The sequence below is a fragment of the Acomys minous genome (genome assembly GCF_964271855.1).
Source record: "Acomys minous genome assembly, chromosome: 8".
NCBI classification, from domain to species: domain Eukaryota; kingdom Metazoa; phylum Chordata; class Mammalia; order Rodentia; family Muridae; genus Acomys; species Acomys minous.
In genome coordinates, this window is record NC_140489.1 from 60,146,222 (window position 1) to 60,169,999 (window position 23,778).

At 40.1% G+C, this 23,778-nt stretch overlaps 1 protein-coding gene and 1 pseudogene across 11 annotated transcripts in view; one reads left to right on the plus strand and one right to left on the minus strand.

The window, feature by feature from the left end:
* The window catches only part of BAZ1A (bromodomain adjacent to zinc finger domain 1A), a 116,065-nt gene that overhangs the window by 65,344 nt on the left and 26,943 nt on the right, over nt 1–23,778 (plus strand). For 8 of the 10 annotated variants that reach the window (XM_084792349.1, XM_084792350.1, XM_084792346.1 and 5 more), the window contains 10 exons: nt 4,707–4,808; nt 7,139–7,226; nt 10,441–10,575; nt 13,384–13,483; nt 14,842–15,008; nt 16,571–16,666; nt 17,970–18,108; nt 19,325–19,471; nt 23,036–23,131; nt 23,255–23,479. In XM_084792349.1, coding sequence (XP_084648475.1) covers nt 4,707–4,808; nt 7,139–7,226; nt 10,441–10,575; nt 13,384–13,483; nt 14,842–15,008; nt 16,571–16,666; nt 17,970–18,108; nt 19,325–19,471; nt 23,036–23,131; nt 23,255–23,479 — 1,295 coding nt within the window. The remainder of the gene's footprint in view (nt 1–4,706; nt 4,809–7,138; nt 7,227–10,440; nt 10,576–13,383; nt 13,484–14,841; nt 15,009–16,570; nt 16,667–17,969; nt 18,109–19,324; nt 19,472–23,035; nt 23,132–23,254; nt 23,480–23,778) is intronic. The other 2 variants (XM_084792352.1, XM_084792353.1) reach the window with 1 other exon arrangement.
* Nucleotides 13,491–14,351, minus strand: LOC311603325 (large ribosomal subunit protein eL21-like; annotated as a pseudogene). Its single transcript has one exon. The product of its transcript is annotated as a large ribosomal subunit protein eL21-like (transcript).

Sequence of the window (23,778 nt, forward strand, 5' to 3'; positions counted from 1 at the left end):
TTAGGCAAAAGAGTGAATGCTAGTAGCCACAGGACAGAGTACATATTAGGCTGTTTTGAGATTTCCTCTGCCAACTCAATGTATAATTCTTCAATTTAGCCTCAGGGAGACTTTTCAGACAAGGGCAGAAAGCAGACACATTCTTTACTAAATTATCACAAGAACAGTCTCTAGACCATGTACTAAAATTCTTCTGAAACCTCGTGAACGGGACTTGTCCCCACCCCCTTCAAGTCACCCCCAGCACCAGTCTTCCATGTTTCTTCTATTATGGCCCATTAAAAGCCGTCAACTGCTTTTCTAATCCAAAGTCCTCAAGTCTGCATTCCTCCAAACAAAAGCAGTGGCCAGCCCCATCACAGCAATACCCTAGTCCCTGGTACCAACTTCTGTCTTAGTTAAGGTTTTACTGCTGTGAAGAGACACCATGACCATGGCAACTCTTATAAAGGAAAACAGTTAATTGGGGATGGCTTACAGTTCACATAAATGTTTATAAAATTGCATTTTTTTTAGAACATATTAGCTCACTTATCAGACTGAGTATACAAAAAAAAATTCCTTTGTAGATCAGTTTTTGTTGGTTAACAGTGGTCAAGATTTTGGAGAGCAGATCACTGAGTATATTTTTAAGCCTTCCCCTCCACCTTCCTCTCACACACAATCACACACCTATAATCCTAGCCAGGCAAGTGGATCTCGGTGAGTTCAAGGCCATCCTGGTCTACAGAGTGCGTGCAGGACAGCCAAGGCTACACAGAGAAACCCTGTCTCAAAAACCAGAGACAGAGACAGAGTGCATGCATCTGATTCTCAGGACTGCCAATTATGAACTGCCATGTGAATGCTGGGATTTGAACCCGGCTCCTCTAAAGTGCAGCCAGTGTTCTTAGCTCCTGAGCTATCTCTCCAGCCGTACACACATGCTTATTAAACTACATTTCTCATAGAATCCCTGTTAGTCCTTCCCATCACAAAGCACAGTTTGTGTATACTTAAGCTTTGGACAGCTTCATGTTTTTTTACTCTTTTTGTTTTGTTTCTGTTTTTAAGATAGGATCTCTATGTAGCTCTGGCTGGCCTGGAACTCAGATCCTCCTGTGTGCTTGGAAGCTGGCAGAGAGTGAAAGAGAGTGTTGTGTCTACTGAAACTAGGGTTTACAGATGGTGGCGAGCTGCTTTGTGGCGGCTGGGAATTGAATCTGCATCCTCTCCAAGAGCGAGTGATCTCAGCTGCAGAGCCACCTCTCCAGCCCCTAAACTGTTTGATGAATCAGGGTTTTAACGGGCCATCTCTAAACAGATATCATTTAAGGTTGAAGTAAGTTGGGGCTGGAGAGATGGCTGTGAGGTTAGGAGCACTGGCTGTTCTTCAAAGAGTTCTGAGTTCAGTCCCCAGCAACCACACGGTGGCTCACAACCATCTATAATGAGAGGGAGGGGGAGGTGTGTGTGTGTGTGTGTGTGTGTGTGTGTGTGTGTGTGTGTGTGTGTGTGTATTGGGGGGGCAGTTAAAGATTTATTATGTAAACAGTGCTCTGCCTGCTTGTACCCCTGCAGGCCAGAAGAGGGCCTCAGTTCACATTATAGGTGGCTGTGGGGAGTGGATCTCCAAAAGAGCACTCAGTGCTCATAGTTGCTGAGCCATCTCTCCAGTCCTAAAGCCTTTTGATTTTTCGAGACAGGGTTTCTCTGTGTAGCCCTGGCTATCCTGGACTCACTTTGTAGACCAGGCTGGCCTGGAACTCACAGCGATCCGCCTGCCTCTGCCTCCTGAGTGCTGGGATTAAAGGCGTGCACCACCTTGGCCAGCTAGAGTATATTTTTAATAATATTTCCTGCCCTAGTGGTGATTACAGGAGCACATAAAAAGGGTAATTATTTCAGAAACCTGAGTGAAAATACAATACATATTTATTAATATACAAATATATTGCTGTACAAATTACATATATATTTTTTCTTTCCTTGAGATAAGAGGATCTTGCTATGTTAGCCCAAGCTACCTCAAACTTACCAACTCAATCTGGGTCTAGACTTGCCATCCTCATGCCCCTGCCTCCTGTGGAGTTACACATAATCTCCACCATGCCTAACTTATTTAAAACTTTCACATTCATTGAGCTCCTTTTATATAATATAATCTGGCTGTCTTGATAATTGGACCGTTAAGATGATGAGGTCTTTTTCATTTGTGTGTGTGTGTGTGTGTGTGTGTGTGTGTGTGTGTGTGTGTGTGTTGTGTAAAATCAGAGTACAACTTGCAGGAGTAGGTTCTTTCCTGTTTGGCCATCTCAACAGATAATTTTTTTTCTCTATTTTTTCTCCTTTATTAATTTATTCTTGTTACATCTCAATGGTTATCCCATCCCTTGTATCCTCCCATTCTTCCCTCCCTCCCATTTTCCCCTTATTCCCCTCCCCTATGACTGTTCCTGAGGGGGATTACCTCCCCCTGTATATGCTCATAGGGTATCAAGTCTCTTCTTGGTAACCTGCTGTCCTTCCTCTGAGTGCCACCAGGTCTCTCCCTCCAGGGGACATGGTCAAAGGTGAGGCACCAGAGTATGTGAGAAAGTAATATCCCACTCTCCACTCTACTGTGGAGAATGTTCTGTCCATTGGCTAGATCTGGGTAGGGGTTTAAGGTTTACCGCCTGTATTGTCCTTGGCTGGTGCCTTAGTTTGAGCGGGACCCCTGGGCCCTCAACAGAGATAATTTTAAAGAAGTGGTCCTAATTGTTATTTGTAGTTCTATGAATGAAAGTTTAACATGTAAGTTGAGGTAGACAGTAAATATAGTAGATGTATGTGTTTATCGATGTAAGTAGCTATCTATGTCTAAAGAATAATAACTTACGGGTTCTCATTGCAGAAGAGTTGTAGTGAACATAACTTGATAACTGCTGAAAAGAAACTTTTAATTTGAAAATACAGTGCTTTTTGTCATTTCTAATAAAAATTCTTTTTTATTTTTTACCCTTTATAAAATATAAATAAATTGCTTGACAGAATGTATATGTGAGAGGGAGAAACATTCATATAAAATAACGTTTTGTTGTGAGTAAATAGGAAAAACTGTCCCAGTACCTATGGAAAATTTCTTCCAGGAACTCACTACTACCCTTTTCCTCAAAGAAAGAAGTTGCAGATGCTCAGTCAATCTCCTTAGAGAAGTGGCACAGTGTTTGCATATACATGCATACTTAACTCACCCATAGACTACTTATAATTTCAGATACAATGCAAATGCTGTTAAATAGGCATTATACTGTACTGTTTAGAGAATAGTGACAGAGAAAAACTTGTCTTGGTACAGATGAGCATTTTCTCCCCAAAGACTTTTTTTTTTTTTTTTTTTTTGAGACAGGCCCTCACTATGCAACTCAGAGCTTCTTATATTGGCCTCAAATTCAGAGCTCCATCTGCCTCAGCCTCCCAAGTGCTGCACTTACAGGCGTGCACCCTGATAGAGCGGGCTGACTGGAGCAGTGATTTAATTAACACTATAAAGTATATTTGGTGTTAGCATGTTACTGTGCAAATAGAAACCAATCTGCCCTTGTCAGTTCACAGAATATTTCCCAATAACTGCATTTGTTTTTGCTTTTTGAGATACCCAAGTTAGCTTGCAACTTTCTGTGTAGTTTAGGATGCCATTGAATTTCTGATTCTCATACCTCTATTTCCCAAGTGCTGGGATTACAGATAATGTGCCACTATGCCAGCTTTTTCTTTCTTTCTTTCTTTCTTTCTTTCTTTCTTTCTTTCTTTCTTTCCTTTTTTTTCTCCTCTCCCAGTTTTTCTGACATAGGAGCTGGGAACTGCTCAGTTGGTAGAGTACTTAACCCAGCATGCATCAAGATGTGCTCAGTTCTCCAACTAAACAGAAACTAGGAGTGGTGGCCCATGCCTATAATACTGCATTGGATAGGGGAAGGTAGGAGGGAAGGAGTTAAGTTGCCCTCAGCCATGTAATGAGCCACATTATCTGAAACCCTGTCTCAAACAAAACAAAACAAAGAGCGCGCCTGTACACACACACACACACACACACACACACACACACACACACACACACAAAACCATAAATCAAAAAACTAACCTAAACAGTACTAAGTACTAATTCTTTTCCAGCTACTTTATTCATGCAAGGAAATTTTATTGAATGAATAATTAAAATCCCTACCTAAGATTAAATTATGCTGTGTAGTGTTTTGGCTAATATAGTGGAAAGGATATCTAACTTATACAAATCTTACTTAAAATAAAACCACATAAGATTGTATTGTAGCTGGTTTAGTAGAGTACACCTTCAATCCTAGTTCTTAGGAGGTGGAGGCAGGCTGTTCTCTGAGGTCAAGGCTAGCTAGAGCTACATAGTGAAACCCTGTTTCAAAAGAAAAAAAAAACCCAAAGATTCTATTACTACAATGTACAAGGAAATGGAAGTTTAAGAACATCATGTTTTGAGGGCTGCAAAGGCTCAGTGGTTAAGAGCACTGACTGTTCTTGCAGAGGACCAGGGTTCAGTTCTCAGCACCCACATGGCAGCTCACAGCTGTCTGTAACTCCTGTTCCAAGATATCTTAACACTCTTACACAGACATATATGGAGGCAAAGCACCAATGGACATTAAAAAAAAAAAAAAGAATCCCATGTTTTCAAATAATTAGCTGATTTGGCTCTCTCCTCTTCTTTTTAGGAAGAAAAAAGATACAGTTGATCCCTTATTATTCAGGTACAGGGTGCAGCCCACTAAAAAGGAAATGTATGAATCTGCCATCGTCAAAGCAACACAAATCAGGTAAAACTCAGTATTTGACATTTGCTGTAAAATGATTTTTAATTGTTCTTTCATTCTTTCTGCCTTGTACTTTATTCAGGTAATCTAAGAAAAGTGATATATTAGGTAAATCCTGAGATACCACTTTCTGTTTTTTTTGGGTGGTGGTGATGCAGTTCAAGACAGTGTTTCTCTGTATAACAGCCCTGGCTGTGTAGCCCAGGCCCGAAACTCACAAAGATTCACCTACCTCTGCCTCCTGAGTGCTGGGATTAAATATGTGCGCCACCACATCCAGCTTGAGATACCACTTTCTTTAAAATCAAAAACAAAAAACTTTTAAAGTTTGTGTGTATATGTGGATGTATGCTACACACATGCCAAGTAACACATGGAGATCAGAGGACTACTTTTTGGAGTCACGTCTTCTGCCATGTTGAATTCCAGGGATAGAAGTTAGGTTAGTAGGCTGAACCTGCTGACCCGTGTCACCAGCCCGGATACATCACCTTCTGTAGTTATATGAGGTGTGTGATTGACTTCTTTGGTTTAAGATCTATAGTTTAAGATCTACTGCAGGCAAGTCCAGCCTGCGGCCAGTGGGCCATTAGCATCCCAGCATTTAGCCCAATACAAAATCATAAACTCACTTAAAATGTTATTTTTAATTTAAAATGTATTTATTTTAGAGCCCAGTTGTATGGTTCTGTAGGGCGAACTCTGTAGCTGTCAGTGTTGTGTAGCAGTGTCAACAGGTGGCGCATGCCTCCATGACAGTTCATTTTACTGTATTGAACTTTATGTCCCTGAGGAACTGTGATCTAATCAGGTGTATGGGTTCGTGCCTGGGCGGTGGAGGCCACAGGCATTCCCTTACTCACAGTTGACTTCTTTCTTCTCCTTTGTCTTTAGTTCAAAGTACAGCAGTTACTGTTTTGTTTCCTATTTAATAATATTCATTTTTCTATTTACTTTTTGGTTTCTACTTTATATAATAGTACTAGACTTTGGCTACACCCTCATTGGCTCATTTTCCTCTTTTTCATTGATGAGCTAAAGAATTACAGAATAAGAAAGTTATGCTTGATAATAAAGCAGTGAGATAATGTACAGCTCTTCAAAATAGAGTTTTTACTTTTTCAATTTATTTTATTTTTTTATTTTAGGTGTATGTGTGTTTTACCAGCATGACATGCCTAGTCCCTACAGAGGGCAGAGACAGAGGGCATTCGATCTCCTGGAAATGTAGTGACAGTAGTGGGCTGTCATGTGGGTGCTAGGAACCACTGAGCCTTCTCTCCAGCCTTTAACTTACAGCCCAGCTCAAAAGTACTGTCTTGTTCATTGAATGATAGCAATATTCCTGTAAGAGACTTGCTACACTAGAGAAGTCATAACAAGTAGAACTTCCCTGTTAATGCAAATGTCCTATGTACTGACCAATGATAGCTAATTGCCACTTATGGCTTTTGAGCCCTTATTTAACTAGTGAAAATGAAGAACTGACTTTTTAATGTATTTATAAAATACATTTATAAAATACATCACACAATGCAGACTTCAAGAATCAATTTGTTCATTGTCAGCAAGCTATTACCTTCTGTTTGCCAGCTGCTCCACAGTCCTGGGCAGCAGCCGAGCAAAAACCTATAAACGCCAGGAAAGTTTGAGAAGGGACACTGCTTAATGCCTCCAGTAAGGTTGATTGACTAGGAAACTTCCTACTTTTGTTTGAAGTACTTGCACTAAATTTAATTAAAACATTTACATTTTACCAGGATTGTTGTGCTGGGTTTGTTTCCAGCTGTTTTGGTTGGTTTTATTGGATATGGTGTCCATTGCTGCTATTGTTGCTTTTGAGGAAAATCAAAGGGAAAAATAGAATTGCATATTTGAAATTTAATTTTCACTCTCTTAAACTTTTATCTCATTTGTTGACTATTGTATGGCATTAAATACAATTTAAAATTTGCTAAGATCTCTGTTCAATTTTGCTTATGATACCCATGTGAACTAGTGGTTAGTTGATGCTATGTCATAGCTAGTTATTTTTATTTTAATAAACAATTTTCCTATTTACTCTATTTCTTTGTTGTTTCTAACCAATAAATACATATGGTGTTTTGTAATAGGCTTTTTATAGTTGATCCACTCAGATTTTTCTAAGTTCTGGCATAAACCCTCTGTGTAGAGTTGCTAAGGAGGTCTACTAAGTATCTTTGGAGGATGAATATATATTCTCCACTATGTAAGTCCTTTCCTGGCCTTAAAAGTCACATTTTAAATGTATAGCAATTATGGAGTTCTGGTTAAATGCTAGTACTAATATGACCCTCTTCCCCCAACATCAGCCGGAGAAAACACATCTTTTCTCGTGATAAACTAAAGCTTTTTCTGAAGCAGCACTGTGAAACACAAGATGGAGTCATTAAAATTAAGGTAATGAGAACAGTGGAATTACTTAAATAACAAATGTTTAGTGTTATAAATTTAGTGATAAAACGATATTTCAAAGATGGCTTAAATAGCTCTCATTTTATCTGGGGAGCTAATTTTTAGTACCTTAAAAGTATTCTTGTTGAATTAGGTACTGTTTTAGGACTACTAGGTGGCACAGCTACTACCACTTTCTGTTCAATAGAAAATCAGCCAAGGCACATGAAAACATATGCAGAACTTGGAAAGTTGTGTAGTAACTTAACTGTTTTCTGACATCGTGAATCTGTCTTTCAGATAACAGATGGACTCAGAATAATGTTAATTAACTGCTCAAGTAAGAGAACTAAGCAAAGGCATCCTAGACCAAATACTAAGCTGATCCTCCTGCCTCCTCCTAAGTGCTGTATTATAGTCGTGTATCTGTATATGGGACTAGGATTAAATTTAGGGCTTCACTCATGCTAAGCAAGCACTTTAGCAACTGGACTACATCCTTAGTCCTACAAATCAACTTTTGGTTTTGTTTTGTTTGGGGTTTTATTTTTTGTTTTTAATTTTCAAGACAGGGTTTCTCTGTGTAGCCTTGACTGCCCTGGACTCACTTTGTAGACCAGACTAGCCTCAAACTCAGAGATCCACCTGCCTCTGCCTCCCAAGTGCTGGGATTAAAGACATGTGCCATCACGCCTGGCATCTCTGAATTCTTAAATCAACTTTTAAAGATCTTCCATTGTGTATTAAATAAAAAGTCAAAATGATATAATTAGTTTTTAATGTGAACTATTTAAATCAATATTAGAATAAAGAAGCATAAAAAAAAAATAGAGAACCAGACACGGTAGTATATGCCTGTAATCCCAACACTTGAAGAGACAGAAGAAAGGAGGATTGCCATTTTGAGGCCAGTCTGAGACACACTGAGGTTCTATATAAAGAAGCATGTGTGTACAGGAGGTAGAGCTGCGGTGACGGCTCAGTGAGTAAAGCGCTGCTGTGCAAACATAAGCACCTGAGTTCAGACATCCAGCAACTCTGGAAAAACTTGGTGTGGCGGCGTGCATCCCTAAGCCCAGTTCTGGGGGTAAAGCAGGATCTCAGAGACTCACTGGCTCCCTGACCTCACTGGAAGGGCAAGCGTGGGGTTCAGCAAAGGCTCTGTCTTAAAACTAGGATGGACAATGACAGAGGAAGGCACCCATTGTCAGTCCCTGGCCCACACATGCATGGGTGGGCACACCTCAGTACTCAAGGACAGATGAGAAACATTCACCTAAACCAGCTATAAGTGCTTAAGATGTGTGTTTCGTGTTTTACACCACACAAGAAAAGAAAGGAAAAGAAAAAGACATATATAAAAATTGATATTTCAGATATTTAGGAACAAAACAAATTATTTGTTAGAATAAAGTTAGGGTATATGGCTAGCCATTTGAAGAAATAGTGCTAAGTGCATGTGCACATGAAATGAAACAAGTGCTGAGCTTCTGTGTGCTAAAGAGCTGCGGAGAGCAGCAGCCAATGCCAAGGAGAAACTGCTTTGGCAGTGGAAACACAGGTTAAAAATGCCATCAAGGGCAAGCACTGGATGGAAAATACCTGCAGTGGGTACAATAAAGAATCCAAATTTATTAGAATATATAAGTAAGTGGGAAACTGGGCAAATTGATATGGTTAAAATTTAATGTTTGCTATGTAAAAACTTGAAAGCATTATTACAGTATAAAAACTATTTTTGCCTTTTCTGAGTAAATATACAAAGTTGCATGTGTGATATTAGCCTGGACTTCACAGAGAGACTATTTTTAAAAAACAAAACAAAGGAGAAAGATTTTTTGTAGAACTAAAATATTATATTCTGTTTATAAGTAATATGCAATTATTATATGCCGAGTAAAACAAAATATGGATTTGTTTGTTTGTTTGTTTGTTTGTTTGTTTTTCAAGACAGGGTTTCTCTGTGTAGCCTTGGCTATCCTGGACTTTGTAGACCAGGCTGTCCTTGAACTCACAGTGATCTGCCTGCCTCTGCTTCCCAAATGCTATGATTAAAGCCATGCCCCACCATGCTGGCTGGATTATTTTTTTTTTTTTAATGTCAAGTGTATGACCTGAATATTTTCAAGCCAGTTGTACATACCTATAACTCCAGCACTGAGGAGGCAGAGGCAGGCTAATTCCTGAATTCAAAATCAACCTAGTCTAAATAGCAAGTCTAAAGCTAGTTAGAGCTACATAGTAAGTTTCTATTTATAAAACAAAATAAAATTAAAAAATATATTTACCTGGAAAAATGTAGACAAAATTGGTCAAAACAAAACAGAGTATGTATCCGTAGAGATGGTTCATTGTTAAGAGCTAATTAGTAGCCGGTGCAGAGGTACAATGCCTGTCATCTCAGCACTCTGGAGGCAGAGGCAGGAAGATTGCTTTGAGTGCAAGGCCAGCCTGGTCTACAAAGCAAGTCCAGGACAGCCAGGGTTATACAGAGAAACCCTGTCCTGGGGGTGGGGGGTGGGGAGAGCTAATTATTGCTATTGCAGAGGACCTGATTTTAAAAGGAAAAGATTTATTTATGTATTATATATACAATGTTCTGCCTGCATGCCTGCATGCCAGAAAAGGACACCAGATCTCATTATAGATGGTTATGAGCCACCATGTGGTAGCTGGGAATTGAACTCAGGACCTCTGGAAGAACAGCTAGTGCACTTAACCTCTCTGAGCCATCTCTGTAGCCTGAGGACCTGAATTTGATCCACAACTGCCTATATTAAACTCCACTGCTTGCCCTCATATGTGTGGGCACATATCCACATACACACCAATATTAAAAATAAAAATCTGAAGACCATTACATTGAAATAACTTTTAGTATTCAAGAATCTATAGAAATATTGTTGGTATTTTGTGGTAAGCTTGTTCGGTTTTGTTAGGTTGAGTCTCATATAAGCCAACCTTAAAGTTACTGCACAGCCGAGAATGACCTTGAGCCCCTGATCCTCTTCCCCTGCCTTGCAAATGCTGGGATTACAGGCCTGTGCCATGGTAAACTTTAACTATTTTCTATCTGGTATCTTTCTGATGAGTTATTTAATGTAGAAAGGGATCATATAAACCAACTTTAAGAGCATTAATAGTGGTCATATGACATTTGAACATATTGTACATGGTCCACTAATATGTTGTCACTATACCCTGTGTGTTTTTAATTAAGGCATCATCTCTTTCAACATATAACATAGCAGAGCAAGATTTTTCTTATTTCTTCCCTGATCATCCACCTACATTTATCTTCAGTCCTGCTAACAGACGAAGGGGAAGACCTCCCAAACGATTATCTCTTGGTCAGGTAGGTAAAGAGCTAAACTATTCTTTAGCTGTTAATAAAGCAGAATTTGCAATCAAGGAAATGTTTGGTTACTGTCATTCCTATACCCTGTAAGAAGAAAACCCGTTACTTCATGTTAAGACAATTTTGAGTGTGTGCTCACCTGACATCTGCTCAGCATTAAGATTTATGAAATTTCCAGTGTGGGTTAAACATTCTCAGGAGACAGATTTTATACTAAGGTAGGAACACGCATACTGGCAATTACTAGAGAAAAGTAGGATGAAAAGCTCAGGGAATAAGCAATAATCCTGGAGTATCTAGAGCAGTTCTGACTAGAGGACTTTAAGAAAGGCCTAAATTAAACAGAAGAGTTGGTGGTTTAAATAAGACTAGCCCCCCCAGGATCATACATTTGAATGCTTAGTCATCAAGGAGTGGGCTTTGAGGTTTCAAAAGCCCACAGCAGGCCCAGTGTGTCTCTTTGTACCTGTGGATGAGGATGGAGCTCTTAGCTACTGCTTAGGTCGGCCTGCATGCCGCCATGATGATCATGGGTCAACACTCTGCAGCTGTAAGCCAGCCCCCAACCCGGTGCTTTCTCCTGTAATAGTTGTTTTGGTCATGGAGTCTCTTAACAGCAATAAAACAGTGGCTAATAGAGCAGAATAGGGCAAAAGGGTACTTGAGGCAGGAACATGGTTATAAGGGACGGCATTGGTCTGCAGTGTTCATAGTGCATGTGGCATGGCAGAACTGTAAATGCTAGACTCCGATCGCCTGAGTCTACTCCTGGAAGCCCGATTGAGAGCCCGAGTCCAGAGTCGATGCAAAAGCAAAGGAATGTATTGGGCTGACGCGCCGGGGTCCACCAAGCTCAGAAGAGCAGACGCATGGGCATTTTACACCCTCACAGAAGCAGAACTAGCAGGGGATGATTAGTACAAACATGATTGGTTAGTTGACCTTTAAAACGATCGGCTAAGTAATGGCGCGGGGCAGGAGAAAGGGTGTGGTGGGGGGGAGGAAGGCGCGGTTTTCTGAGTGAGCTAACAATAGTTGGGGACTTTCTCAACTAGGAGGGGTAAGCACATTTCTGAGATAGTGGAAATCTAAACCCAAGGTGGCCGTCTTTAGATCAGGCTGGACTCTTCATTAATTCGCAGAGAGATCTAGAGGCTGCAATTTGTCAATCAAATGGATCTAATATTCTTTCTCTAATAATTTCCAATTTGCTTATATAGTTACTAAAAATAGACTTTAATCATAAAGTGGTAGCCAAGCAAAGAACAATCTACTGCTGATTCAGGGTATGTAATGAGAGACCTAAATGCAAGGTAAATTGAGAAGGGCAGTGTGCAATAAAATATATGGCAATTCTGTGCCTGCTTCCCAATTTACCTTTATTTCTTTTAGCAGTAAAGAGTTTTCCTCCATCAGATCATTGTCATTCCCCAACCCAGGCACTGTGGAAGCATCTGGAAATAGGCAGGCTAATAATCTACGCTGGTCTCAGAACTGCAAATAACATTTGGATTCTTCTGATCCTGGACTCTTACCCTTGTCCTGTGTGTGCTCATTTGCACTTTCCTGCTGACTAGAGGTTGCTGACGACTGTAACGATGCGCAAGCAGCTTCCACTGCTCCTAGGAACAGTCAGGAGGGTTAGAGTTAGCGAAGAGTCTTAGTCATTTCCAGGCTCTTGTGAGATGTTCACTGAAAGAGTTGCTTGTGTTGTTAAGCAGAACAGATACTCTTTCTTCCTTGCTGGAAAGCCTTCAGTAGACACGATCTGTTGTTCCTTCCTTGTTACCACACCCGTGCCACTAGGCTATGCTCGCTCCAGGCGCTGTGGATGAAAGGTTTTCTTCTTTCACATAACCTTCAACATAGTGACCCAATTAATAACTTTTATTTCCCAGCTGTTGTTCAGTTGTAATTATCTTTTTCAGATGTTTGTAATTTCCACTTCAGAATTTAGCCAAATTTTGATATTTGAAACTGTTTACTTAGAATATTGAACTTTAGCTGTTAAACTATTCTCATATGTTACTTATTACTTACTAAGACCTGACATCTCTGATAAACTATCCATGAGGGAAGGGACTAAGTCTGCCTCGTTTATCACCGTGATTTAGCACTGGCCTACTGCTTAGCAGGTACTTAAATATTAAAATGAATTGTATTTTTTGTTATATTACAGTATGAAGTAATAAATGCTTATTAAAGAGCCAGCTGTGGTACAAGGCAGATGGTCACAGCAACTCTGAGGCAAGCCTGGTCTATATAGAAAGTTCTAGGCCAGGCAAGGAACTACATAGCAAGAATAGGATTCCAAAATAGAATAAAAATTTGACAAAAAAAAATCCTTCTAACATGTCTTTTATATTTGATGTTCACATCATCTGTTTACGAAGTAATTTTGAATTTATTATTTTTCTAATATATACTTTTTATGGCTCTTGATATATTACCAAAGTGTTGGATGTTTTTCTAATTTATATAAATGTTGGGACTGATTCATGTCCTACACATCACTGTGATTAGGATTACTAATTATACATTTATACTTTAGAACCAGAACTCATTTTAGTATTTACGAAAAGGCGTAATTGTTCTGTGTTTTGTTGTCTTTTGCCGTGCTGGGCATGTGAACTCAGGGCTTTGGGATGCTTACATGCTGGGCACGCACTCTACCACTGAGCTATATCCCTGCAGTCCTGGTGGGGAGAGTTTAATGTTTTCTTTTTCCTTGCTAGGAGAATTTGGCAGATCATCAGTTTATATAGTTCGTGATTTACCACTTTGGTTTCTTGGCTTAATTTTTAGGAAGACAGCGTTGCTAATAAACTGACTCCTGCAGGATATCGGAGCAAAGCTATTAAAGAAAGAGACAAGCTTTTGAAACAAGAAGAAATGAAGGCACTAGGTGAGTGTTCACGTTCTCTCCAAACACAGCACTGTTAAGGATAAGAATGAATAGTTCTGTGGGCCCGAATGAGGAATATTTTGGAGTTACATATCTATTTTTTAATTGTAAACCCTCTCCTCCTAGGTAACTGCCTTTTTCTTTTCTTTTTCTTCCTCTTCCTCCTCCTCCTCCTCTTCCTTCTTCTAATAAAACCACTTTACAGTCCAGGTCCTTTATTTCTTTCCGTACATTAGGCCATGAGTTTGTGCAGAATGGGCTCCAGCAGCTCAGGCTCCTCCCCCTTAGTCCTCACAAAGTGCTTCTCTGGGTGGCACAGGCTGGAGCTTCAGCTGGACCCAGGTGCTCTTCTCCTTGGCTTCCTCCTCCTTCTGGCTGTTCTCCTTCACACGCTTCAGGAAGCAGTTCCTGCTCTTAGAGTGCTTGATGTGGTCAACGTGCACATTGATGCTCTTGGCAAGAATCTTGCCCTAACCTGCTGGTTCACAGTGATGCCCACAGCGTGCTGGGTGACGTTGTAGACTCTTCCGGTTTTGCTGTGGTAATTACGGAGCATCCCTTTTTGAACAGTGCCCATTCCCTTGATGTCTACAGTATTACCTTTTCTATAGATTCATATGTGTGTGGCCAAAGGAACAACTCCATGTTTCCTAAAAGGCCTGGAGAACGTACAGCGAGTGCCCCTCCTCTTTCCCTTTGTGTTTGTCATTTTAGCGAGTTACTGAAGACAGCTGCCTAGGCCAAAAGGCCCATTTTTTTCTAAATGAGACTTATTCATCTCTTCCAAGTGTATCATTCCCTACTAGACTTGCTAATGCTAGACTGGGTTGAAGCTGTATTCAGGGTTGCAGACCAATGTGTCTGTACTCCATGGCCTTCACTGACACTGCCTCCCGGTTTGAAGCATCTGTATCTAGTTTGCATGTGGATTCTAGATTAATACATTTGGGTTGGGAGGGTGTGATTCCATATTTTCCCCCCTTGAGATGGTTTCTCCGTGTAGTCTGTGGAACTCTCTGTATACAAGGCTGGCCTCAAACTCACAGAGATCTGTCTTCCTGCCTCTTCCTCCTGAGTGCTAGAATTAAAGGCATGTGCCACCACTGCCCAGAAGTGATTCCATATCTCAACAAGTAGATTCCTTGTCATTTTTTGTATATGTTCTAGTATCTTCACTCTCAAAGACAGTATATGTTTGTAGCTTACTATTTAATCAGTTACCTGCTAGCTCCTCAAGAATTTGTGAGTCTCTGATAATTTAACTTGACTATTTTTAGAGCCACTTTTGTTAGATTAAAAAAAAAAGCTAAATGTCTGTCTTTGTCTGTATATAGTTTTAAATTTGACCTTCCTCACAGCTTTTGAAAAGGCTAAACTAAAACGAGAAAAAGCAGATGCTTTGGAAGCAAGAAAGAAAGAAAAGGAAGATAGAGAGAAAAAGAGGGAAGAACTGAAGAAAATTGTAGAAGAAGAGCGACTAAAGAAAAAAGAAGAAAAAGAGAGACTTAAAATAGAAAGAGAAAAGGTACTCATTTGGATATATATTAGCTCTAATTCTTACATATAATATAAATGTACATATTTAAATTCATGGCTAATTCTTTAAATTAAGTGCTTTTATATTTTCATTCATATTTCTGAGTCTGCATATAAAACACTGAAAAAATTAGTATCACTATTTTAAGGTTCAATGTATTTGGTGTTTTTACACTTTACTCAGAATTTAAAATGCAGGCTCAATAGTTAAGAGCACTAGCTACACTTCCATTGCGCCTGAGTTCAGTTCCCAGCACCAACATGGCAGCTCACAACCATCTGTAACTCCAGCTCCAGGGCATCTGTCATCCTCTTCTGGCTGCCACAGGCATCAGGCATGTATGTGGTTCACGGACATATATACAGGCAAAACATCCATACACATTAAATAAATAAAAAATTTAAGTCAGTAGGCTGGAGAGATGGATCAGTAGTTAAGAGCACTTGCTTTTCTTTCTTTTTTTTTAAGTGACATATTTTCATTTTATGTGCACTGGTGTTTTGCCTGTATGTATGCCTGTATGTATGCCTGTGATAGGGTGTTGGATCCCCTGGGACTAGAGCTACACACAGTTGTGAGCTGCCATGTGGGTGCCGGGAATTGAACCCGGGTCCTCTGGAAGAGCAGCCAGTGCTCTTAACTCTGAACCATCTCTCCAGCCCCGTACTTAAGATTGAGACAGGGTTTCTCTGTGTAGCCCTGGTTGTCCTGGAACTCACTCTGTAGCCCAGGCTGGCCTCAAACTCACAGAGACCTACCTGCCTGCCTCTGCGGCCCACCTCCCACGCCCAGTGCTGAGTGCCCAGAACACTTGCTGTTTTCACGGAGGACTTAAGCTCTGTTCCTATCACCCACATTGGGCTACTCACAACTGTAATGCCAGTTCTGGGGTATCTGCTGTGCTATTCTGTGGGCACCTCACACATATGATATAGACAGATAAGCAGACACATACACATTTTTTTTTTAATTGCAAGGTGGAGGCTGGGAGGGTAAGACCAGGAGGAGAGAAGAGAGGAAGACAGTGATAGTGGTTTCTGCCTCCCTCCCACATACATACACCATACACACCAGTAAATAAAAAAATAACACTTGAATTCATTTATTTTCCATCTCCATTCTTGGCCTTAAAAAATCAAAACAAAAACAGGGCTTGAGAAATGGTTCAGGGAATGGGGATACTAGCCACTCACCCTCCCAGCACCCACATGGGCGCTCTCAACCATCTGCATGGAGCGCCACTTGCAGGGGATTTTTGTTCAGTTTTAGCTGAGACAGGATCTCATGTAACTAACCTAGGCTGGCCCCGCATTTGCTCTGTAGCCAAGGATGATCCTGACTTGTTGCCAGCACCTGGCAGGTACTGGGGTTACAAGTGCTGTCCCCAAGCCTCAGTTTCTATGGTGTTGAGGATCAAGCCCAGGATTCTTGACTATTGAGCCAGCACTCGCCTAGTTGAGCTGCTCAGCTCCAGTGTTTACTAACAATTCTGGGGCGATGTTGATATTGACTAATCTCTTCCAATGATTTTTATTTACCTTTCTTTTTAGGAAAGAGAGAAATTACGTGAAGAAAAGCGAAAATATATGGAATACTTAAAGCAGTGGAGTAAACCCAGAGAAGATATGGAATGTGATGACCTTAAGGTATGAGTAGAAGTGTTAAAAACAGGTGTGTTTAGTTTGTCCTTTGTGGCTTTGCTGATGAAATCGTTGAGCGGGGCATGGTGACACGTGCATTTTATTTATTTGTTTAGTGAGTATTGCGGTTGTGCCTGCACTTTTTATTTTTTATATACCAATCATAGCTCCCTCCCTTGTCCTGGTCCTACCCTCTCTCTCTCTCCCCCCTCTCCTAGTCCTCAGAAAGGGGGAGCCCTCCTCCCCTACCAACTGCCCCCAGCCTATCAAGTCTTAGTAGGATTGCCTGAGTCCTCTTCCTCTGTGTCCTGGTAAGGCCACCCTGCCAAGGGGAAGTGATCAAAGAGCAGACCACAGAGTCCATGTTCAAGACACCCCTGCTCCCTTTACTAAGGGAGCTACATGGAAAGTGAGGTGCCTAATGGCTACATTTGAGCAAGGGCAGTGCCACATGCATTTAATCCAGCAGTTGGTAGTCAGAGACAGATGGATAGATCTATGTGAGTTTCCACTCTTAGGCCAGCTTGGTTTTTTATATATATATACATATACACACACATATACATATGTATATATGTGTACACACACACACACACACACACACACACACACACACACAGTTGGCATAGCCCCCCCCAACCTCTGGCAATGAGGTAGGCTTCACTGTATAGTCCAGGCAGCCTGGAGCTTCCACTCATCTGTGTCACTCTTCTGGTTGCTGAGATTATAAACCTGTAGAATACACCCAGATTTTGTTTCTTGGTAGAAGCACATGTACCTCATTTAACTGAAAGGAAACAGCCAGTTCTACAGATGTTTTCCTTAGCTTTCCAGGGTTGCATTGTTACTATAGTGGTGGTTATTCTGGTAAAATAATTGACCAGTATTTGTGATCCCTGACATATAATAACTGCTATAGCCAGGCATGCATTGTAAGGATGTTGTTTATTAAATCAGTAGGTGGTCAGTTATCCTCTGTATTATAATGTTTACATTGAAGATACAAACAGTTAGTTTGACTTCAAAATCTGAACATAATGGAAGATCCTTTGAATAGGAAATTTAGTCAGAAACATGCTTCGGCCTGAAGTTATCTTCTTTAGTAAAAGACGTGTCTTTTCCTCATGGTTCTTTTTATGGACTGTGGTTTAGTAGACTTGAGTAAGTTCCTAAGGTCGGGGTGGCAGCGTCTGGGCTGAGCGCCGCTAGTGCACGTGGGACAGTTTACTAGTTAAGAATAGTTAGGGCATGTACTCCTTTCAGTTCCTGCACGTGGCTCAGGTGTTACATGGACTGTCTAACTTTGCAGGAACTTCCAGAACCAACGCCAGTGAAAACTCGACTACCTCCTGAAGTCTTTGGTGATGCTCTGATGGTTCTGGAGTTCCTCAATGCGTTTGGGGAACTTTTTGATCTTCAGGATGAGTTTCCAGAGGGAGTAACCTTAGGCAAGTACTCAGCTTACCTGGTGCTGCACGGCAGCTTACGTGACAGTGACTTCTCCCAGCTCTGTAGGGGCACTGAACACAACTTCTCTTTGGGAGCTAGGACTGAGAGCACATGAAGGCTTGACTGCCTAGTTGTATAAGATGGCTTCTTCATGCACATGCCTCAGTTCTCTTCATGTGACCTCCCACTAGGAAACAGATACCGTTGCTGTTAGGCTTGGGACTCATAAGTTATAGACCTAGGATGTAAGGGCTGGAGAGTAGATCCTCTTGAGCGAGGAATGGCATGTGAGAGTTTAGACAAATATTTTCCATTTCTAATTTATAACTAATTTACCTGTGTGTTTATAAACTTTGTATAAACATTTATAATAGAGTCCAAAATGAGGAGGAATTTGAATCAAATTTGAAAATGTTATCCAATAATTTTTTAAAGATGCTTATAGAAAGCCTCCAATACAGATTTGCACTGTCATTTTCATTTTAATAAGATAAGAAAACATTGAGCAGCAGGATTTTCAGATTCTTCAGTTTCTCCTTATGGGCGAGGGTTAAGGCTTGAAGCACTGTGCCTTATGAATCAAGAGCATCCAAACAATGCTATTTAGGTAAAATAAATAAGAAAAGAAACATCTAATACCTATACAATGTTATGATTAAAGCCTAATAATGATAATTACCTCTCCTGTGCACTATTTGGTAAACAGCACCCCACATAACTCTTATGAACAATGGAACAATAACTCATTGAATATTTTATTTATTTATTTTGTTTGTTTTTATTTTTGAGACAAGGTATTACTATATAGCCCTGGATGACCCAGAACTTGCTATGTAGACTGGTAGAACAAGCTGCCTTCATCTGTGGCAATCCTGCCTCTGCCTCCAACTTTAGGAACAGGCATGCATCACCACATTTGTCGAAATTGTATGTTTTTAAATGTAGCTAAATTTGTGCCTCAACTTTAAATTTAGATGTTATATTTATTGGTCCAGTGAGGCTATTTTGACTATCTTTAGTGCACTGACTTTGGCTTTTTTTTTCTGTGTTGAAGTCATAATCTATTTTGGTTTAGATAATATGTAGATCTTCTTTCATAAACACTTGAGAGCAGTTGCACAGGCTGATGTTGATTGAATGTTTGTTATTTTCCAATGGAGTTGTTTCTTCAGTCATGACAGAACTTTAAATTCCTTTTAAACGTTTTATTCACAGAAGTGTTAGAGGAAGCTCTTGTAGGAAATGACAGTGAAGGCCCACTGTGTGAATTGCTTTTTTTCTTCCTGACTGCAATCTTCCAGGCGATGGCTGAAGAAGAGGAGGAAGTAGCCAAAGAGCAGATAACTGATGCTGACACCAAAGGTCAGAGTTCAACATCATTGCTGATTGAACTAGAAGCTTTGTAGTAAAACTGTTTTTTTTTTATTATTTCAAAACTAGCTTTTCTTTTGTAATTAGAAAATATAGGTATTCTGTTTATCTGACTCTTAAGTTATATTATGCTAACAATGCATTACTAGTTGTCGCTGCTGTGACTTGTTTCTGACAGCCCTTGAGACATTTTTCCTGAGTTGTTTGCCTTTTGTTTCTTTACATTTTCCCTTGTAATTTAGAAGCATCTCACTAGCTAGTATCTTCAGTGCCCCCAGGAAATTCTGCTAAATAACCTTTTCCTCTGCTCTTGATTGAGAGAATTTGAACTGTTCTAACTTTCAGCTAAAATACTATTGCTGGTTTTATTGTAGGTCTGGCATTTTTTACACTAACATTTGGATTTTTTAAAATTTAAATTCTAAGCTCTTAAATATCCAATGTCAGTAATATTTTACATAGCAAAAATGTCTTAGAGAAACCTTTAGAAAACTAAAAACCTGCTCACAAGTCTTTTGAGCTCTGGATTTGGTCCAGCTGGTCTACTTGCACTCTCAGATGTGTCTTTCCTTTTATTTTCTTAGTAAACTGTCTTTACTTCCATCATTTAAAAGCTATGTGTATAGATATGCTTACCTAGCATGCACACGGCCCAACACCTCATAAAATTGCCCATGGAAGGGCACACCATGTTGCCAGCACGTGGGAGGCAGAGGCAGGAGGATCATCAAAGTCATCCTCAGCAACACAGAATTCAAGTCCAGCCTAGGGTACACAGACCTCTGATAAGCCCTAGATAGTTTTTGAGTTCTGTGCCCCGCTCCTGGATCAATGGGATATTGATAAATCTGCATCTATCTGCCCTCTTGATTTTATGGTCTGAGTCGAAGTGAATGTACTCTCCAGCTTAAGTGCTGATCACTGGAGGCTCCATATAAAGGTTGTCTTAGCAGCATGACGGCCACATTTTCATCTTAGGTGATTCAGTCAGTCAAATAAAAGTATTCATATAGCCATTGTGTTGTGTTAGCCAGTAATACTATAGTTATTGGTAAAGTTATGACGGAACCAACACCTAAAGGACTTGCCGTCTGACCTCTACACACACACCTGCACTCACACAGGCACGCATGCACATGTAATAACACAGTGATTTTTTTTTTTCAAAGAATGAGAAGGAGCTTGTGTGGGAAAATCAGTTAATACAAAGCAAAAAAATTAGAAAGCTGTTGGTGTTTTTGTTACCAGTTATAACTTCCACTCTGACTGTTTTATGTCCCATGCAAAGAAACAGAGATGTAGCTAAAAGAAACAGGGCTAGTAAGGAGGCAATAGACCACAAATTTAGGCAGGCTAAACCATAACCCTGTATTACATTATAGTATATTATCTCAAAATAGGCAACAAATTAAAAAGCTAGTTATTTTTCCTCTTAGCATCACCCATATCTAATTTTATTAGCCCTTAGGAGATCTGTTTTATGTCAAATCTTAGAAATTTTGTCAGTTTTTAAAATCTTGTACTAGCCATCAGTTCCTCTATTCCTGCCTTTGGTATTTTTGTTGTTGCTACTGATGGTTGGAGATAGTATCTCTTGGTGTTGCAATGTAGCTGAGGTTGACCGTGAGCTACTGCCTCCTTACTCCACTTTCTAAGTGCTGGCTCACAAGCATGTTCTACCACAACCAATTTCCTAAGTTTTGTTTTATACCATGAGTTCAAAGTCCTTTTGAAGGACAAGAGCACGCTCCTTAAATAGAACAGTTTTGAGCTTTTTGGGGCGGGAGGGGATATCATTACTGAGTGTTGGAATTGTATGTAGCTCTTTATACATTAAAATGATCTATAAAGCCAGGCATGGTGGAGCACACCTTCAATCCCAGCACTTACAACAATAGGTATACACGTAATAGTAAGGGAGGCAGAGAGAGAGTCTCTGGGAGTTTGAGGCTGGCCTGGTCTATGCATATAGCTCAGTGCCAGGACTATAGAGAGACCCTGTCTCAAAATAAAACAAAAATCTAATGAATACAACTGTTTTGTGCAGTTATACTGGATACAGCTTAGCCATACTCTCTTGTAAGAAAGAACCTAGGGGATAATTTTTTAAAGGTCCTAGGAATTCTCTAGAGTCCATATGGTACAGGATGCAGCTGAAGAATACATGTTTTGAGCTGGAGACATGGCTCAACGACTAAGCGCACTGGCTACTCTTGCAAAGGACCCTGGTCTGAATCACAGCACCCACACAGAAGCTAACAACTGTCTGTAACTCCTGTTCCAGAGGATTCGTAAAGTTTTAGGTCTAGTATTTGCCTGGTAGGAAAAATATATTGTGTGCCACTTGAGTTAGGTCTGGTAGGTGAGACTTCAGCATTTGTACTAAATGTAATCAGGTAACTTCTCTGTGGTCCTGTGTACACTTTGTATCTTAACATCATCAGTAATTGTGATCAGGCTTGACCCCAGAGTTGCCATTTCCTTGGAAGAGTTACTCACTTCGTTCTCTAAAGTTCATTTTATCAACCTGGAAGCTTTGCCAATTGAATCACATGCTAGAACAAGGGAAGCACGGACTCAGATTAGCCTGAGGTCGATGGTGGTAGTACAGGAGAGGTGACAAGACAGACGGACAGATTTCTCACCTTCTCACACATTTTAACAAATGCTTTTCTTATATTGATCTGCTAGTAAATACTTGAAGTACTTACAAACTGCTTTTCTAGAAAGTAAAGGCCAACTTAAGTGACTTGTCTAAAGGATGTATACTAGTAGTTACTGGCAGTGTTAAAACCAGAGCATGGCCTGTTGCTTAGAGTAACTTGTAGACACTGTACTGTAATACAGCAGCCAGTTGGTTTGTTTGGTTTTTGTTTCTGGCAAGCGTGAGGGGTACAGTTGGCACTGGAGTTTTTTTTATCTGTGTATTATAATTGGGAAGAGTTGTTTATATGATGTTATATATTTGTACCAGTAGATTTGCTGTTTGGTTTTGCTGTAACTAATAGTTTTCAAAGCTAAAGCAGTTCTTTGAGAAAATAAAGGGAAATCTTCCCAGTGTTTCTTAGATTGAAAAATTCTAAAAGTGAGGAAATTTTAATGAAAAGCATAAATAATTGATAACAGGGCTGGCTGTAAAAGTTCTTTTGGCAGTTTTTTTGGCCAGTTTTGTGATAATTACAATCTATGCTGTGTCATGATTCAACCTTAAGATGTTTATAAGATTGGATATCTTTACTCAACTTTCAAAGTAGACTTCCTAAGGTTATATTAAACGAGTGATTAAATTCTAAAATACATTTTGCCACTTTGGAATATGTAAATGCACCTTGCTGGTAATTTGGAAATTTTCTCGTGTGCTCTGTAAGGAAATGTTAGTCTAAAGTCTGTGTTCTAGGCTCTGTTGCTTTGGTGGAGACCAAGAATGTGATTAACGCTGTGCTGGGTGTTGGTTCTTCTGAGGTCCCTGAATGCTAAGCTGTTTCGTTCATCGTTTTAAAAGGGCATTCTTCCTAAATATTCCTGCACTAGAATAAAGTATTTATCTCCTTAAAGATCTAACAGAGGCTTTGGATGAGGACGCAGACCCCACAAAATCTGCACTGTCTGCAGTTGCATCCTTGGCCGCTGCATGGCCACAGTTACACCAGGGTATGTGTGGGCTTTATTTTTTGTTGTTGTTTGGCATTTCATTTTCATTTATAAAGGTACATTTACATTGCTGAGTATTCATTGTCTATTTTCTAAATGACTGTTTCATTTTCAATAATATAGGCTGCAGTTTGAAAAGCTTGGATCTTGATAGCTGCACTCTCTCTGAAATCCTCAGACTGCACATATTAGCTTCAGGTGCTGATGTAACATCAGCAAATGCAAAGTACCGATACCAGAAACGAGGAGGATTCGATGCTACAGATGACGCCTGCATGGAGCTTCGATTAAGCAATCCCAGCCTGGTGAAAAAACTGTCCAGCACTTCTGTGTATGATTTGACACCAGGTAAACTGCGAGTTGGGATTTTTCTAACCTGCCTCCTTCCTACCCATCTCTTTTATTCAGAAAAGTAACAAGCCGAAAAGAAACTCCAGATGATAAATCAGTTATTAAAGACAATAAGAAAAAGCAGTTCATTATTGGTGTTAGAGTTGTTTGGTTGATTGGTTTTTGGTTTGTTTGTTTTGAGGCAGTGTCTCACTATGTCTCTGGTTGACCTGGAATTCACTGTGTAGACCGAGCTGGCCTTAACCTCAAAAAGATCTGCCTGCCTTTTCCTCCCAAATGCTGGTACTAAACAAACG